We start from the raw sequence: 19,763 nt of genomic DNA, 5'->3' as shown, positions 1-19,763 counted from the left end.
TTGAACTCAAGTTTGAGGACTGCATGAATACATTTGTGTGGCCTTGGGGGTTATCACCTTCCTCCAATTTTTTTTGTGTTTTAATTCCGCTCCAGATGTACAGCTGTGAAGCTTCTCGGTGGTCTCCCATCCAAGAGCCAACCTAGCCAAACCATGCTTAGCTTCCTAGGAAAAATCAGGTGCTGGCTCCTTTGAAACCCAGAGAGCCCCTGTTGCAATTACACCCTTCTTGCTACTCTGCAAGCCCTAAAATTTGCATGTCCGCATGGATGGCTGTCCTTTCCTCAGCCCAAAATGCAACATGTTCCAAATCAGCACCCTCCTTTTTTCTGGTTTATAGCCCCCTCTCCAACCCGCACCAACCTAAGAGTAGATTCTCAGCAACTCAGAATGTTACAACTATAATGATTATTATTTCAATCTGTTGGCCCAATATATTCCTACCCTGGATTTATTTATTTTTTTACCTCTCCCTGAACAATTGAAAATCTGGGTGACCCTCAGTCTAAGATTTCCGAGCCAGGAGTCTCCCATATCCTAGGAAAGCATCTTCTGCTAATCCTTATCCTGTTTCTTCCATCTTGCTAGTCAAAATCGTTGAATGGAAAGCTTGAGAGGGATCTTGAAGACAGTCTAACCCAGTGTTTCTCAACCTTGGGCCCTTGAAGATGTGTGGACGTCAACTCCCAGAATTCCCCAGCCAGCATGGCTGGCTGGGGAATTCTGGGAGTTGACGTCCACACATCTTCAAGGGCCCAAGGTTGAGAAACATTGGTCTAACCCTAGTCCTAATAATTCTTTTTTTTTTCCCTTGTGGGTCATCAGCAGGTGCCCTCTAGATGGGTTGGATTATAACTCCCATCATGCTGATGGATGATGGGAGATGTAGTCCAACCCTCCTTGAGGCCACTTTGTTGAGGGCCCAGGACAAACTGGGAAATGTTCACTATTGCCTTGAAGAAACTCAATGAATAGCCCTCCCATCCTCAACGTGGTGGTACCTTTCTGACTTGGGTGAGCTTCGATGCAGTTGCGGTTGTTCAGGATAATCTGCAAAAAGGGGGTCAAAAAAATCAAGATGGCAGCCCTGGCCATATATAGAAAGGGGGAAGGCTTCAATGGTGCATTCCCCACCACCATCTTGACCTTTTTGACTTCTCCTTGCAGAAGCTCTTTTCTGTTTATGAACGTACCTGGGATTTTTGGGTCTGCATTATCCATTTTGCCTCTCTTAGAGCAGAGTTCCTCAACCTTGGCGACTTGAAGATGTGTGGACTTCAACTCCCAGAATTCCCCAGCCAGCCATGCTGGCTGGGGAATTCTGGGAGTCGAAGTCCACACATCTTCAAGTCGCCAAGGTTGAGGAACCCTGTCTTAGAGACTCTCCCGACATGGTCGCATGCTCGGTCTGAGATTAGATTTTCCCTTCAACTCAGGGGTGTCTGCAAGGGAAGTCAAAAAAGTCAAGACGGGGGCCACAACCATGAAACTTACCCAAACTTACATAGAAACAGGCAGAGCTTTGATCACACCATTGCGGTTGCCTCCTTCACTTAAAAAAAAAAATTAGAACAAAGATATAGTTTCAGAAAAGATTATACCAGTAAGTGGGCAAAGAAAACTACTGAAGTTATGTAATTAGTGCTCCATATACCATTAATAAAAGATAAACCACACCAAACAAAGTGCACTGGGTGGTTTTTATGATGTGAAAAAGAAGGATAAAACATTGAGCTTAGTGCCAAAATCTCCACTAGGTAATTATTTATAAATGCTAAAAAAAGAAGAAAAAGGAAAAAAAAAAACCTTACAAAGATAGTATAGAGAAGTATTTAATTCCTGACTTCCCCCTTCTCTGTGCTCCAACTGATTTACAGTATTTATTAACATAAACTTTAGAAACTGTACTCTGAAGCGTCTGTATTTGCTTTGCTGTGCGTTCTTCAGTTTTTGGACCGCACCCCGCTGGTCCCAAGGTTTAAAGCCTGCGTCCTTTCCTCCTGCCCTCACGTGCTAACAGACTTTTGGCCGCCCATTTCTCAGCCGTGGATGGGAAAGGCACCTTGGCCATGTTTTGACAACAGTCTTGTGTGTCCCCCCAAATCTTTACTCCTGGCCTGGCTAGTTTTACAACATGTGGCCTGCCAGGCCAAAAAGAAAGGACCTTTAAACAAAAGGACATTTTAAAAAGTGCCAAGATGTGATAGGATGGCAGCGATGGACGCAAGAGTGGACTGGACCTGGAGGGACAGAATCATATATATTTCTTTATATAATGTTTTAATGTTTCTTTAGTCACAGTTTATTGTCTATCAGGATCTCTTTTGCACAGCTGAGGGTTTGCAGGGATCTGTCTTCTGAACAACCAGCTGGTTTTATTTTTCATCTTCCTTAATTTTGCTGTTTTGCTGACTTTCCATGCCTCTCCTTTCTAGTCCCATCTCTTTCCTTCCATCTTTCCTTTCCCAGCATCTTCTCATGTTTTCTTTTGCTTAGAGTCATTTAAGCCCTATACTTTGTTCTCTTCCCTCATTTCTCCATCCCACAAATCAGTCCTCCGCCAAGTGTCAGCTTCTATTTTTTAATTGTACAGGTATCGTTGAAAACTTGTTTGAATGGATGAAGTAGGGGGAAGGGCATGTCCGTTAGTCCTGAATGTCCATTAAATGCGAAAGTACGTCAAGCTATTAACTTCATTTGTGCATTGACATTATTATGCACATGATATTAGTCACCGTGGAGGTTGTAAAATTAAGGCAAAATTAATGTAAGTCTAACACCTTTTGGTTTCAGTGGACTTGTCTGTTATTCCAGGCGGACGTCCAGATAGACTGTTAGTCTGTCCCATCTAAAGTCCTATGGGGAGTCTGTTAAATGGAGATTTCACCATATCATTGTGTGTCTGTCTAAAAGCTTGTCTCTATCCTGTTTTGTGCAACAGTGATTTCCCCAAAATTTGGGGTCTTTGTTCCCTCAGAGGGGTCTAATTTCCTTGCAGTTTTTGTCCTCTTCTGGAAAAATGAGAAAGTTCTGGATGTGCTTCCTCGGAGATGATTCTGAGGAAGTGTTTGGACCTCGTACAAGCACACCCCTCTCTGTTATTCATTAAGCAGCTTGAATTTTTCAGGCTTCTGTGCCAGCCAAAAAAAGATCCTTATGTTTTTAGGAATCCATTCATTATGGCGAAGACAATTCTTAAAGCAGCAGTTTCTTCTTTTTCCCAGGATCTGTAATGAATCAGTGTGGTGCCGGGTGCCCTGTGCACTTTTTTCCAAATCATTTTCAGAGTGTGCATAGGCCCGAAACAGAACGGGGTTCAGCCTTTGCTTCTCTGGGACGAAAGGGGAGCAAGAGGAGGCAGAAAAGTCAAGATGGCGTCCATGGGAAATAAAAAGTTGGCCCGATGGGGTACTGCAATGCCACTCCCCCTCCTTTTGTATGTGGGCTGATGTCAGGGGCCCATGCCAAAGGGGCGGGGCTTGCTTTATGATGCTCCGCCCACCATCTTGCCAAGTTTGATCTGCCCCAGCGAGCGGACGCTGCTGCAAAAAATAAATTCTTACTTCGCTGCCTCTGCCATTCCAGGATCTTCCCATTTCTTCCCCAAGAGAAGGCAGTTAGCAACGTTAAGCGGGCTTTTTAGTAAATCCCAGGCTGTATGGCCCTATTTTAGGATGGCTTTTTAATTTTCTGTATATAGCTTGAATTGTTCCAGTAGGCAGCTTATATATGGAATAAAATCAATCTGTAAATAGTCACTGGCATTCATTGCTGGTTGATGGAGTTGTTTTGCAGAAATCTACGTGGAAACTCACCACAAGGTAATGTGGTGAGTTTCGGGTGCTTTTGTTCATGACTATAGCTTTATACCAAAATATCTGGACCGATAGGCCATCAGTGTTTCTCAGACTTGGCAACTTTAAGACATGTGGACTTCAAGTTCCAGAATTCCCCAGCCAGCATGGCTGGCTGGGGAATTCTGGGAATTGAAGTCCACATGCCTTAAAGTCTCCAAGTTTGAGAAACACTGAGCTAGATCAAATTAACATTCATGTAATTTGTTCGTGGTTTCAAATGCTCTTTACAAGGAGAAATCTGTCACCAGTTTCTTCTCAGTGTGGCTGCCCGAACTGGAAACTCTTGAGACACCAGTGGGCACAAAATTTATGGTGCCCATCAAGGCCCATCTGGAACGATTTCTCAGCTGGAAAAGTTGTGTACGGGGGAAAAAAATCCACAACCCTGGATCCATTGGGGGAACCGCCTGCAAAATTGCTGAGCTACAACATTGTGCGTTGTGGGGAATGTTGAAAATAGGGTGGGGAAAATGCACGCCTATGCACACATAGGAAAGATGGCTCCTAGAAAAACCCAGTGTTTATCCCGTTTTGTTACTGTTGTTTTGGAAAAGAGAAAGCACAGCGTTGATGGAATGAATTTGTAGCTAAAGGCAGGGGTACTTCCAAGAGGAGTGGTCAAGAAAGTCAAGGTGGTGGCCACGATGATGTATTCGGAGCCCAACCCTGGGGCTTCAATCACATGGTCATAGCCTCCATCTTGACTTTTTTGACACCCCCTGGACACATGGTGGCAGGCATATGATGTTAATGTTCCACAGAACATGATCAATTCTGTTACCCAGAAGAATCAGCCCTGCTTGATGGACAAGGCTTTCTCCATGGGTTATCTTCAGCATCAGGCTAACTGTGTTTTGTAGATCATGGTCTAATGTGATTGTACAAACCCCCAAGGCCCATGGCCATTGCAGTCATGGGTTGTGGCCAGCTAATTGCGTGTGGCATGAAAGAATGAGACAGCAGCTCTTGACCAAAGGAGCTCTGTCAGACTTCATGGTCAAGAGAAGGTGCCTTCAGGAGAAGGTTCCTTCTGAGGAGATCCACAAAAAAGGCGCAGATGTCTTGTGTAGGGGTTCAGAGCAGGTGGGACTAGGCTGAACTCGCAAGGGCTGTTTCTTTAACCCCTTGAACATATGAATAGGGAAGGGTCTTGAACAAGGTTCCTCAATCTCAGCAACTTTAAGATGGCTGGGGAATTCTGGGAGTTGAAGTCCACCCATTTTAAAGTTGCCAACGTTGAGGAACCCTGCTCTAAGCTATTAGTCAAGGCCCCTGGACAGAGAACCAAGCTGGGGCCAACCCCCTGGACAATATAAACTAGGGGTGTGGTTGTTTTGGGGGGGGGCACTTGCGTAATTTATTAAATATATAAAGTGTGCACTTCCATGGACTTTATTATTTTTTTTATTATAAAGATTTATAAAGCTGTGGCTCTCACAAGTTGTGACACTGGGAGGCTTACAAAAGAGAGAAGTCAGAACAGAATAAACATACCTGAGCCCATTCTGTGATGTGTGTGTGTTTTTATCACCAGTGATACATCTTTGATTTTATTGGATTTTTTATTTTATATGATACAGCAGTGTCCACAGGGTGTGGTCAGCAAAGTCAAGGTGACCACCATGATGGAACAATCAAAGCTCCACCCGTAACACCATTGTGGCCATCAACTTGACTTTGTTGACCACACCCTGTGGACACTGCTGTATCATATAAAATAAAAAACCCAATAAAATCAAAGACATATCACTGGTGATAAAAACACACATACATCACAGAATGGGCTCAAGGCACAGGGGAAGAACCAGGTCTTTGTGGTCTACCAAAGGCTATTACAGTTGGGGCCATCAGCAAAGGCACATCTCCTAAGTCCCATTAGGTGACATTTTTCCAGAGAAGGGACCTGGGGCATGTCCATCCCGTGTGACATCATGGGATGGACAGAGATGACCAGGAAGGGATGGTCCCGCAAATAATCCAGTCCTCTACCATGCAGGGCTTTACAGGTTATAACCAGCACTTTGAACTGCACCTGGAAGCCTACCAGAAGCCAGTGCATCTCCCAAAGTAGTAGGCTTACATGAGTGTAGCGAGAGACACTCATAAGTCTCTACTTTGCTGTATTTTGGACCAGTTGTAGCTTCCAAGCAGTCTTCAAGGGCAGCCCCATGCAAACTACATTGTAGAAATCTAAGCTGGAGGTGACTAAGGCATGAGTGGGCTTCCCAATCCAAGAATGGTTACAATTGGTGCCCCGGATGTAACTGTGCAAAAGCCCTTTTAGCCACACCTGCTATCCCCTTTTCAGCAGGAGCCACGAGTCCTGAGGGCCCCCAAATTACGAACCAGCTTGGAGTGGGGGAGTGCAACCCCACCCAGAACCCCAAAAGGAAAATCTCCAGAATTGGATTCCAGAGGACCTAAATCCACAACCACTCACTCTTCTTAGGATTAGCCTGGAGTGCAAGGAATTTCTTTTAATAGCTACATCTCATTTCTTAATAAAGTAACGTACGTACCTGAAACCATTCTAAGGAGAATATAACGAGTGTGATTAATGCTGAAGGTTTTTGACTAGGATGGGGAACTGTAGGTTTGAATCCCACCTCCATCAGGCACAGAAGCCCTCTGGGTGACTTTGAGCTAGTTATTCTGTTTCAGTCCAGCTTACCCTACAAGCTTAATGATTTGGGGGATAAAATAAAGGAAGATCCCATTCTGTGCCTCCTGGAAGCCCTGGAGAAAACAGGAAGGAAATCTTGCAGATCAAATCAACCCCTCAGACTAAAGCTCTGTTCAGAAGAAGGCCCACACATTTAAAAGGCCCCCTTTCTGGTCCAATGTTGGACCAGTTATGGGACATCTTTGGTCATCCTACTGGATGACTGGCTTTTGAGGATGGATGAAGTAATCCTGCTGGAGTTCTTTGATCCACAAGCATCCATCCATGGTGGGCATGCAAGGAATGTTATTCTGATGGTTTAGGTTCTTCTGAAGGAACATCAGAAGACATTGCTGGAGGCAGAGGTGTCCAACCCAAGCCATGGTCACATCACACGCTTCATGACATCGCCACAGTGATGTTACAATGTGTGGATTGTATCAGATGTCCGTGCCTGGCAGTCTCCAGCAGATGTGCAGCAAATGTGGTTCCCATCCTCCTCAAAGACCAGTTGCATGCTTTGTCTGGGTTCCCACAATGCTCTTCGCTATAAAGTCCTGTGCGTCTTCATGGCTTCCCGGATTGTGCCAATCAGGCCTTGCTCTTTTGTAAACCTTGGTTTTATTATTTAGCCTGTTGTGGTTTCACTAATGAACCAGGATTCAACAAACCATGACTTTGCTGGTTGTGTGAATGCAGATATTGGGGGTTTTCTTGCATTCCCTGGGAAACTCAGGTCACTGCGGGAAGGGGAGCAAGACTATTTTAGGTTGGGACACTGGTTGTAGCCATGTCTGGACATGATCGATTGGACCTTGAGTATCCACCCACTGGGGGCTGGTAGTGGACCACTGCCGTCTGCTTTTCGTGGGCTGCCTTTAAAGAAAGTTTTGGAATTTTAGCTGTTTGCAGAATATTCCCTCCCCCCAAAGTATAGGAAAAATTGTGAGATCACAGGCAAATATTGGTTCCCAATGATGCATCGAAGCTTGCTTTAAAAGCTTTGAAAGCCTGAAAACCAAGATTTCAGCCATGGAGACACACATTCATTTATTCATTTCTTGAGATACACTAGAACATGAATATACTACTTAGTTTTAATAATTAAAATGTAATTTATCCATCACAGAGGTTCTCAAATCTGCGGTATGGCAACTGCCTATTGCACTGTGACCCACATAAAAAGGCAGAGGGCTTTGATCACTGGTTTGTGGCCATCATCTTTACCTTTTCTGACCCTCTCCCTGCAGATACCCCTGGCTTTCTGGTCATTTCAGGGAAGGAAATACAAGAAAGTTGCAGTGTAAGCCTAAAAATAGGAATATTAGGTCCGTCCCCCCCCCACACAAATACTGTCTATTGCAGATGCATTGGGTTTGCGCACACGAGGCGGCCCTTGGCCCACCAAGAACATTAAGCGTGGCTTTCAGCCACCAAAACGTTCTTCTCCCTTGATCTTGCAAAGTATAAGCAAATAGGCTGGCTGAGAGAGAAAATCCGAGATCGATTCCATAGTTCTGTGTGTGTCCAGGAGACGTCTGTTGCCCTCCCGCCTACCTGCCGCCCTTGAAGTCACGCAGGTGTTTTAAGGAGCTCGGTGGACGGTGAATCCAAAGCTTTGCAAAGTCCTAGGATTGGAAAAGTTATTCGTAAGAAAGGAGATACGGCTAGTTTCCTGCTGAATTTCGCTGGTGCAATTTTGGGTGGCCACGGAGGCTGCAAAAATGAGTCAGAGGAAGCAGACAGAACCAAGAGTTGCCCACCCTATTAGAAAACCTCAAGGACCACGAAAGGGTGGTTTAATGCAAACCCAGTACCATTTTAGGCAACTGGAATGGACGGTTTGCCAGGGGCAATCGATGTTGAGACATCATTAAAGGACTGCAAATTGACCCTTATTTTTTACCACCCTGGGAGTGGGGAGAGCTTCAGGCACCAACATGTCTTGGGCTAATGGTTAGGGAGTGGAACATTTCCTTTTTAATTGTGCTCGATTCCCGCTGATTGCACTCTGGTTAAAATCTGGCTTAGACCACTCTGGGGAAGCTAATTGCGAACACGGGCTATTGCTCTTAAACAGAGCAACGTAATAGAAAGTGGCGCCGTGTCACCTTATCAGCCCCCTTGTGCGCTTCCAAAGCTTCGGCCCCCAGACTGCCTACCAGGGCAGCCAGTATGTGGGGCTGTCAGAGGCAAAACGCACCATTGCTCAATGAAGACAATTGTTCTTGCAGAGAATTAGCAATTCAGTTTTCCAGGGAACTTTCCAGCACTATTTCTTTGAAATCTCACCGCAAAATAGATTGTACCCAGCTCGGCTGGAATGAAAGATGGGGCATCAAAATCTGGGACAGAATTCCCGGGAGGTGGATTCTGCTAACAGCGGGGTGGGCTTCAACTCCCAGAATCCCCCAGCCAGCATGCTTCAACTCCCAGAATTCCCCAGCCAACTCCCACTTCTGGGAGTTGAAGTCCACACATCTTAAAGTTGCCAAAGTTGAAAAACACTGCTCTGGACATATTTTTCCATTTGTTGTGTGTTTTGCACAAATTTTGTGTGAAGTGTAATAAGGAGCCGGCTCTTAATTTGGCTCCTGATACCAGTGGCCACTTACACTTAATCTCTGGGTCACAGACTGTTGACAACTGCCAGAAAGGGGTGGAAATCTGGTCCTTATGGGTTCCACATGCACCCGCATATTATTTTCTTCTGTCTAATTTCTCGGCAAATCATGCATATATAAAAAATGAGGCGGCTGGAAAATGTGTAATTGCTGTCATGCAAGCTTTGGGCACAGTTTCTGCCATTTACATATTTTTTTTTCTGTACAACGAATGTACGCCTGCTTCTTTTCCCTACCTAGTTTTGCTGATGGGCATTTTATTTATATGCAACTCAGGACTAACATATATTTTTTTAATGGATCTTTCCCAAACAGACACAGATTTTTATGCAACTTTTCCAAAGGCACACAGAGGGGTACAAACTTTTCTAGCCAGAGAACGGCTCTCCATGCAGCAGCAGGGATCCCTTTGCTGGATCAGAAGCTTTTGGGGTTAACAAAAAACATACAGGCTTCTTTTACACGCACACACACACACACACACCCCAGGATTGGCCTCTTGATGGCATGACGTGGAAGACGGGGATGAGCTCCACAAACAAGCCAAACAGCTCTTCCTATTGTCTGGTGGGGCAGAAAAGCTTTGGCCCTTGGACTACGTGTTTTGGGGTGCAGTCTATAACTGGAGAGTTACGCGCAAGGGTGTCCCCAGGGAGGGGGGTCAAAAAAGTCAAGATGGCAGCCTCAACCTTGCGATTGAAGCCCCATTCCTTTTTTATGGGGGTCACACACCCAGGCGTGGGGCTTCGACAGCATGGTTGTGACCACCATCTTGACTTTTTTTGACCCCCCTTCTGCAGATACACCTCTGTGTTAATTGTGGTTTGGCCTCTTAGGTGTATTTTTTTTAAAATTTGGGGCTTAGCACGGTGCGAAATCTCAGCCTTTTCATTTATTTACGTGGAAATGCAGAAAAACAGCTTAACTCAATCGCCTATGTGAGTCTGTTGTATGTTGAAAGCAACCCTGGTCGGTGAGAAAATGAATTGTGGGGAGGGCAGGGGTTGCCCTGCACTTAATTTATTTTAAACCAAATTATCATTTGAGCTGCGAAGGGCTGGGGATCCCACTAAGAGCATGTTAAAATTCGACCAGTGCAATAAAAATATGTAAATATTGGTTCTCCTCTAACTGCCCGCTTGTGAGCTCTCTCTCGGAGCTGCTGAACTGATCTTCTCCTGTGTGCACTTATCCCCACAGACAAGCAATTGTACACCCATTTTGTACCACCTACATTCGGTGGGGTGGGGAGTGCCTGGTCCCGTCTTTTGCACCAGGTGCAAAATGGAGACTTGACCCCTGGATCTGCAGCCTCCTAGGGTTCCAGCCCCAGTCTCAGTTTGGTGTTTTTTATTGGGAGCTTGATTTTGTAGAGTCCTTGGGGTTCTCTGAGCTTGGCTGTCTTCTTGCAGACGTTTCGTTACCCGGCTAGGTAACGTCTTCAGTGCTAGAAGGGAGTGGGGTTTGCTCCCTGTTTATACACAGCAGCTTGCCCGGCCAGTGTTGGGGGGGAGTTGTTTTCTCCTTGGTAGTTCCTAGATTAGGCTGCTGTTTACTGCTTGATCATTTGTCCGGTGCTAATCCCTGCTTATCTGGGTGTTGATTGATGGCGAGGAGGTGCTCTGGTCTTTTTATTCCCTTTTTATTGTCTCTTTTGAACGGTGTGTAAATGTGGTTTATCTCTGTGTGCCTGTTGATGGCTGACTTGTCTGAACACCATGCTTCCAGGAACACCTCCTCACCAGCAATCTTTTGCTCGATTATGCCGTGAGGTGGGTGACATCACTGTGGATTCGCCAGACCCCTCTGGCCCTAACCGCAAGCCATAGAAATAAAGGAGGTCAAGTGTAAAACAGAGGGACCCGTCAGATTCCCCCACCCCCTCAAATGCCTTCAAGGAATAGCCGGCTAACGGAAGAGGTTCCCGCAGCTTGTTCTCCATGGAGGACAATGCTTTGTGGCTTAGTTTCGCTCCAACTGTGCCTACCCAATTTTAGTTTTTCAATCCATGAAAATGGCAAGGGAGATTTTAAGGTCCTGTAAGTTGAACTCAACTCCTGGGAGATTCTTGGATGTCCATTTTCTTTTTCTGGGCACAGTCTGGATGGGGTTCACCATTGCCTTCCTCCAGGAAGCATCTTGCCTCCAGCCTTCAAATAACCTGGTGGTCTCCCATCCAAAGCCTAACCAGGCCAGATTCTACTTAGCTTCCAAGCTGAAACAGGTCCTGCCATTTCTTGAGATAGGTCTTAAATCCTGCAGCAAGACCGCCCCCCCCCGCTAAGGGTATACAATGCGCTATGAAAAGCAGAAAAACTAGCCCTGCTGGAAGGCAATCCTGTGCCATTTGCACTGCTCCCCTCCCAAAAGTGCTTGGCATCTCAAAGCCACAGGTTGCCCACCTCTGCTGTAAGGTTGAGCTCCGGGCTGCTGCAAGGCTGCGTCTCGATCCGAAAGCCTGCCAAGCCTGCCGCTCTCGCGGAGGGAACTTCAGGATTAGACCCCATCCTTGCCAAAGTCCTGGGGGAGGGTGGACCTCGGGCGGTGCCCCTTCTCACCAGCAGGTCTGCCTGTGTATTTGCATCGCTCCTGTTTTCCTTCCCTGCCGTGCCCACATTCACCCTCGGCCTCCTTCTGTTTCAGTAAGCACTGCCATGTTTGAGAACTGCACCGGATGTGTGATGTGCTCAGAGGACAACGGGTGCATTTCCTGCCAGCAGAGGCTCTTCCTGCTCATCTGGAGGGACGGGATCCGACAGTACGGCGCCTGCGTCCATGCCTGTCCGCTGGGCTACTTTGGGGTGCGAGGCCAAGAAGTCAACCGATGCATCAGTAGGTGGCCGGTGATCCCGCGGGGGGGAGGTCCTACCTTTTCTGGGTCCCCCCAGCTGCTCTTTCTTTCGAGGTCCCTCTTCTTCAAGGGATGGGGCCAGTCACAGTTTAAATATACTTTCAAGACAGGCTCAGCACTAAATCTCAGGCCTGGTGCCCCATATGCACGAAGCGGCTTCTTCAGCAGAAGGTTCACAGGCGTGACTCGGTTACAGGCTGTGACACTCTACAGGTAGTCTCCGACTTACAACCATTCATTTAGCAACTGTTCAAAGTTACGACGGCGCTGAAAAAAGTGACTCACGACTGGTCCTCACCATCGCAGCATCCCTGCAATCACGTGATCAAAATTCGAGCACTTGGCAACTGTCATGTATTTATTATGGGTGCTGCATCCCGGGGCCATGTGGTTGCCATTGGCGACCTTCCCGGGGGGCTTCCAACCAGCAAAGTCAATGGAGGAAGCCGGACTCGCTTAATAATCCTGGCAAAAACGGTTGTAAAATTGTGCGCAACTCATTTAATGACCACATTGCTTAGTGACAGAAGTTCCAGTCCCAGTTGTGGTCATAAGTCAAGGACTACCTGTATTGCAGAAAAGGAGGGCACCATCTGCCCCTGCAATATAAGTTTAAATTCTAGCCTTTTCCTCCCATCTTGGCTTCCCTCCTGCTGGCCTTGAGAGGCTCCCAGGTCATCAAGCAGGTCACTTGAATGAAAATAGCGTTGGGCTATCATAAAAAAAAAATTATTTTGTGGGTAGGGTTTTCTCTGGCCTGGGAATCGCCTTTCCCTGCTTTGCTAGTTCCCTTCCCTAACTCCCTGTGCTACATAGGGAGGTCTGCAGAATATGGGCAAAAAAGTCAAAATGGCAGCCATAATGGGGCGATTGAAGCTCCCCCTGTTTCTTACAGGCATCGCAGATAAAATGGGTTGAGCCTCAGTCGCACTGTTGTGACTGCCATCTTGACTTTTTTGAGCTGCAGACACCCCTGGTGCGATCAGTGAAGCTGTTTTCACGCCATGTGTTACATGAGGCTAAAATGGGTGCAGGGTAATGTGTGGCTTGGAGTCCTTGGTGCTCTCTGAGCTTGTTGCTTGCTTGCAGAGAAACCACCAGGCTCAAAGAACACCAAGGACTCCACAGTTCAACCCTGAGCTACAGAGATCCTCTTCTATTGGAACGCGTGGTTGGGCAGGTTGTGGGAATACAGATCTTGGTTCTGCATGCAGTAAAAGTAACGGTTATATTTCTTTAGCATGCCCTTCTAGCTAAGAACAGTACATGCCCATCCTCCAGGCCAGTGTTTCTCAAACTTGGCAACTTTTAAGTTGTGTGGACTTCAGTTCCCAGAATTCCCCAGCCAGCCATGCTTCACCTCTGCCGGCGTTAGTTGTCAGTGCATTTTTAAAATGATTTGCCAAATAAGTTTACCTGTCAGCCACTCAGTGGGTGGCAGCACCCTCCCTCCCTTCAGCCTGTAAGCTAAGCAGCATGGGGCTGGGTTAGCCCTTGAAGGGGAGACCGCCAGGAGATGCCAGGTGTGTAAGCTGTACTGGGAAGCTGGAAAAAAAGAGAGAGAGAGAGAGAGAGAGGAAGAGAGAAGGCCACGGAGACACCCGTGCGTATGGCCATCCAAGAAACCATCAGGACTTTAGGTCAACTTGAAGGAGGGTTTTTCTAACACAGACTCTCTGTTCTAGAGTGCAGGTCGCCCAGCTGCGAGACCTGCTTCAGCAAAGACTTCTGCATGAAATGTAAAGAGCGGTTCTATCTGCACAAAGGCAAATGTTTGAACACCTGCCCTCCCAACACCATGGCCTGGCACAGTACCCGGGAATGCCAAGGTAAGCCAGGTTGAAGGAGGGAGTAGCCCCCCCCATGCATCCAGGAGGGAGAACCTTGCAAGGTCTTGCACAAAAAGCGGCATCTAATTAACCCTGCACCGTAGCATGCGTTGGGGTGAAAAGATTGCCTAGCCCAGTGATGGCGAACCTATGACACGCGTGTCAAAGGTGGCATGCCATGACATCTTCAGCGGCACACCAGCCCTCACCTACACCCGACCACAACCATTCTCCCTGTTTGAGTTACCAAAGAAACTGAGTTTGTTTTACTCGTCTTTCATTTCTGTAATTATTTGACATTTCTTTATATAATACATAGCACCTCCGTGACTGGACTGTAATTTTAAAAAATAAATGAATATGTAAAGAATTGTTTCTCTTTTGTTCGGGGGGAGGGTGACATGCCAGGAGAGTCAACTTAGGTGTTTTCCGAATTTTTGACATGCCGAGCCCAAAAGGTTCTCCATCCCCGGCCCAGCCCGAGTCCTGCGTCTATCTAGAATCCCACAACCAGCCGGTGCCACCTCAGCGCTGGTCTAGAAGGATGAAGAGCTTGGCAGCTGACAAGGTTCTAGTCCTGACTGAGTCTCACAGCCCTCTCCACCCCCCCAGAAAACTGCGAGACGGCCCCCTGGGGCAGTTGGAGCCCCTGCACCAACCAAGGGCAGACGTGTGGGTACAAGTGGGGCTCAGAGATCCGAGTCCGGGAGACCCTCCGGAGCGGGAAGGAAGACGCAGCCCTGTGTCCTGTGCTGTCCGAGTCCAGGAAGTGCCGGATGAAGCGGCACTGTGTCGGAGGTGAGGCGGGGAGGCGGGACTGGGGCCCCTCCCTGGGGTCTTCTGACAAAAGCGCCTTCGCCTTTGGAGGTGGGCTCTGCGCCGCGCATCTGTCTCTGGCGCACGGCTGGACGATGAGCTTTAACGCTCAACCCAGCGTGGGAAGGACGGACCAGCAGCGCCGTCTCTCCCGGGGAGCCTTCCTGCTCCCTGGCTGCGCTTCTCCCCCCCCACAACCCAAACTGCTAAATCTCAAGCAGAGTCAGTGGCCCAACCTGCTAAGTCTGGTTACTTTTTTCTTAATCCTGTATAGCTTACTGAGTGGTATCCACCCGGGTCTTTACTGTGGTTCATTTGTGGTTGGGGCAATGAATAACCTCCCGAGTGGGTTAATTCAGTGAGCAGGTCCAGCATATTGTGGGAATGAAGCCCACGAGGTCATCTCGGACCTTCCCCTGCAGGTGCCACGAGCTTGTCCACCAGTGACTCGACCTTGCCTAACCAGGGCACAAACATGCTCTGGGGACCGTTACTTTGGTCCTGTCCCCACAATGTGGCCTTCATTTCCTCCCCAACATGTGAGGGACACCGGCCTGAATCACCCTTGTCTGTCCCCAGGGGCATCCACAAGGGGGGGGGGGTCCAAAAAGTCAAGGTGGTGGCCATGCCACACAAAGACCCACTCTTTTTTTCCTGTGATCTATTAAAATAACGGATGGATCTTTGATGGCACAGTGATTACCACCATCTCGACTTTTTCCAACTCCCCCCGCAGATGTCCTGGGTTAAGGTGATATTTTCCCTCTGCCTCAAGGGGTGTCAGATCTCTTTAGCTTTGCCTTCCATGCAGGGGTCTCCCCGGGGGGGTCAAAAAAGTCAAAATGGCAGCCGTAACCACACGATCAAAATTTTTAACGTGTTCCAAAACAGTGGAGCTTCGACTGCACCGTTGTGGCTGCTACCTTGACTCTTCGCACCAGGCCCTGCGGACACCTCTGATGACGGTTTTTGGGCCGCGAGCGCGGCTTTCTGTCCAAAATACTTCCCCTGGTTTGTGCTAGGCTAGGATTAGCCCAGATTCGTGTGGGGATCCTTTTTCATATCAATCTTTCCCAGTGCAGTATTCGTTTCTGGATCTGGCCCCTTTTTATACCTCCCCTTGGAGAGCAAGCCTGAAAGAAAAGATTTCTTTTTTCTCCGGAGTAGGTGTGCCAACCAATTGTGTAAAGTTCAGAAGCTCTCAGGCTGGTTGTGCAAAGGGTGTGTTTCTTTGCTTTTCTAGAGTTGAGCAAACCTTCCTCCCTGAAGCTCACCCCAACTCCCTGCCCTGACAATGTTCTGGAGCAAAGAACAGCGGGCTGGTGATGAAAAGGCAGTTGAAACCAGATGTGGCGTTTTGTTTTTCTCTTTTGGGGGGGAGGAAATGTTTTGCTTGCTAATAGCAATGGGCTTCTCCTGGCCAAAGATTTCACGCTTCAGTAGGAAGTCGCCTCACTCTGCTTTCTGTTTGATGCTTTGCAGAGAAGAATGAAAACAAGAAGAAGGGAAAAAAGGAAAGGAAGCAGAGGAAGAAGAAGAAAACAGATTCTTTCAAGGTCACTTAATGAGCTTCAGAGCAAGTGGGCTTGTCTTGGGGGGAAGCAACACGCAACAAAGTCCATCAGGGAGCACCATCATTGGCCAAAAAAATAGGATAGCTTCTATCTTTCTTTCTGCCCTTCAAGGTTCCTCTTCAGTCCCTCGGTTCCCCACCAGCCTTTCCACCAGGGTAAGGTGGTTCATGAGGCCTCTTGGCCTTCTCTCCAACATGCTTGGACAAAGGAAGATGGAAGACCGAATCCGGGCATCATCTTTCCATATTGATATCTGGAGCACCATTCCCCCCACCCCACCACCCACTACCTCTCCGTCTCGGCACCTCTGACTTTACGAGTCTGCAGAGGAGGGAACCACATGAAGGGGGCTAACCCTGGCTCTTTAATCGGCTGTGGAAGGGGGAGATGCTCCATCAAGAAGAGCTGGAAGACCACGCAGAGTCCTAACCTAAGACCCCAAGTGATGGACCTCTAGGGGGAATGCAAGATCTCCTCCAGCTTCACCCTGGTTCTTCCTCTAACCTTAAAAGAGTTCTCCTGAATCTTTCTCTGTGTTATTCTAGGAACAGATTATCCAACAGACAGGAGTTTAAGAGAAAGGAAGAACCAGGCTGGGATTTAGCCGACAGCCCCCATTTTTCTCACCCAGGAAGAGGTTGGGAAGATGGTGGCCTTGGGGTGGTCACCCAGGCAGTCACCCTGTGCTTCCCTCCTCCCTCCACGCCTTCTTTCAAGGACAGAAGCAAAAGGAATCGTGGCACCATCTCTGGGGGCCATCTGGGTCTCTGACAAGGGCAGCCCAGCGAGGAGAAATTTCAGAGATGGGTTCCCTGTGGAAGAAGACTGACTACTGAAGGGTTGGAATGGGATTTTTTTTTAATTTACAAGTACACAGGTTCATCTTAGAAAAAGGCACACGTTTTAATACTTCCAGCAGACAAGCCTATGGTTTCCTGTCAGTTCCAGGAGATAACCAGGACCCTTAATTTTCTAGAACCCCCGATACAGCTTTCTCACTTGATCTGACCTAAACCGTGATCTATCCTTTTCTTTTTAGACCAAACTAGTTTATTCTTTGTGCCTTCTTGCCGCGCGAGTTCCTACAGCCAGGGATTACCTGTGTTTCTCCAATGAAGGCTGTGGTGGGCCAACCTGGAACTGCGAATCACAGGTCAGAAGGAACCCTCAGCTCCATCAGATGATTTCCAAGCTAACTGTCGTAGTTAAATAGTGACTTTTCAAGCAGTCATAGGTTCTGTGTCTTTTAAGTGTGCAACATTCCTAAACCACGTACAATATGTATTTGTGCACCGCTTCTAAGGTGCTGGTGCAATAAATACCAAAGCAAAAAAGGGAACTTTTTTTTTTTAACAAAGGACTCAAATATGACCTATATATTCAAATGTTCACAGGCCCAATCTTTACGGCTCCAAAATCCTGAATTTAAAAATTAACCCATGCTGTGAGGATTGTATACGGATGGAATAATGCTCACTGGGTGTCATTCTTCCAGGAAGTTCTCCTCTACAAATCTCCTGAAATTATTGTCACGGAAATAATTGTACTGAAAGTGTACAGCGGCTGATACGTCTGCAGGTATTTACTCCTGAGTAAACATGCACTGTAAATCTAAATTTTTTATTTTTTCAGCAAGCTGCAGATTTCCAAGAGGTTTCTGTGTTTCTGGATGAAAGAGAGTGACATGTCCTTATTTCTATAAATAAATAGATTATATATATATATATATATATATATTATAGAGAATTTATTTCTAGAATGACAATGTATTTAAAAATTGCTTCATATCTTTATACACACACACACACACACACACACACACTTTTGCTAAAATGATGCATTGTAAATAACCCTCTGGGTCTCAGATGTCATGAAATCTCTAGCTTTTATTTTAGCAGAAAGCTTAGCCAGGAAAAAACCCATCGCTTTTTCCGTAGACTTTTTAATCAGCCACCACGGGGAGGCACCAAAGAGTGGGCAAAGAATAATAGAAACCTCTTCTCTTCTTGCATCTTCCAACACGTCTTTCATTTCAGCCTTCCCAAACCTGCCTTCCTGCAGATATTTTGGTATTTCAGAACCCATCATCCCCAGCCAACGCCAGAAAAACACTGTCTGGCGTCCCAACATAGTTAGAAGGTGTGAAGGCAAAATGTGGTGTATCCTTGTATTCCATTGAAAGGCAGGGTAACCTCTGGGTTTGTTCAGTATTCAATAAAGACATCTTTGTAAAATCCACACTTTGTCTTGTGTGCATGGCAGATCCTGGCTTGTCAGCGAACCCTTCGCTCTAAGACGGTCTGCCCCAGCTGGGGAGCGTGCCAGAGACAGGGGACTAAAACTCAGGATGGAAACAGATCTCTTTTGAATCCCCACCTCCCGCTATATTTCAGGCTGGAGGAGACTCAGGTTTCAGGATTTTAAGTTGGGTTTTTTCATTGTTTTTACTGAGCTATGATGAACAAGTGGGATCAAGTAACTAAATTAATATAACTCCAAGAGGCATAGAGGAAAAGAAAAGATATAGAAAATACAAAACCATCTCCTAAAACTAAGTAAAGAGATGGGGACTGCACATGTACTCATTTACCATATAGGTAAAGTATTAGCATATTATGCCTTATTGCTATTGTGGTAAACCCTAAAATCCGTCCAAATTTGATAGAATTGGGGTTCCTGCCTCTGACGTCTCATTATTTTAACTTTGTTAATCCACAACTCAACTGTTCTGCTGTCTAGAGTTTTCCAATGTTGGGCAATTATTATCATAGCTGCTAAAATTAAATCGATCATTCGTTCCTTATTTTTAAGCTTGAGGTTTGGTCCTATAAATAAATGTAGTAAGCCTAGCTCAATTTTTTGCTTAGTTAGGGTACTTATCTCCCCAAAACCTTTAGGCCAAAAGGGTATAGCTTTATCACTCATTGGCAAGCCCTTCATTTAAGACGGTCTGCCCCCCGCCCCGGGGTGCCTGCCCGAGACATGGGACTAAGTTCATGATGGGAAAAGGTCTCTTTTTAATCCCCCCCCCCCGCTATCTTTCAGGTTGGAAGGGCTTGGAGGAGACCCAGGTTTCGTGAGCGATGGGGAAGGGCTTCCTTTAGTAAGATGGTCCAAGCTGGGTGGGGTTTATAGGGCCCAAGCAACCTGCAGATCAGACCCAAAATGATGGAAAAGTTGGTAAGGATGAAGCATAAGGGAGTCATAAAGCCTGTTCCAGATTGTCAAGGCCGGCCCTACCGTTAAGCTGAGTGGATGACTCTCCCAGGCAGAAGATGGAGAGGTTCATATATGGGATGGTGATAATGACGATGACAACAATGATGAAGGTGGTGGTGGTGATGGCAATGATGGTGAAGGTGATGATGGCTTCATAGGCCCAAGACATCCTAAATCTTTGGATAGTCTCTACCATGACGTGGCTAGGTTATTTTTTTGGCTTGTTGATCACCTCCTGAAAACGTAATACTGTACTTTTCGGATGAATTGGGAGACTCTTTCACTGCCCAGCCTGAGAAGCAGGGCTCTTCTCCCCCAGTCTAAAGAAATT

At 46.8% G+C, this 19,763-nt stretch overlaps 1 protein-coding gene across 1 annotated transcript in view; it reads left to right on the top strand.

Annotated features, from left to right (window-relative positions):
• RSPO4 (R-spondin 4) overlaps positions 1-17,897 on the top strand; it is a 35,763-nt gene extending 17,866 nt beyond the window's left edge. Inside the window, exons 2-5 of the mRNA XM_025172322.2 lie at positions 11,787-11,975; positions 13,680-13,823; positions 14,436-14,621; positions 16,122-17,897. Coding sequence (XP_025028090.2) covers positions 11,787-11,975; positions 13,680-13,823; positions 14,436-14,621; positions 16,122-16,204 — 602 coding nt within the window. The 3' untranslated portion in view covers positions 16,205-17,897. The remainder of the gene's footprint in view (positions 1-11,786; positions 11,976-13,679; positions 13,824-14,435; positions 14,622-16,121) is intronic.
• Positions 17,898-19,763: the final 1,866 nt, after the last annotated feature.

Source organism: Python bivittatus, unplaced genomic scaffold, assembly GCF_059951505.1.
Source record: "Python bivittatus isolate LINGU-HERP-01145 unplaced genomic scaffold, Pbiv_v1 ctg000700_np1212, whole genome shotgun sequence".
Taxonomy (NCBI): domain Eukaryota; kingdom Metazoa; phylum Chordata; class Lepidosauria; order Squamata; family Pythonidae; genus Python; species Python bivittatus.
Note: the sequence above shows the minus strand (reverse complement) of the source record. Positions and strands in the feature narration are given on the sequence as shown.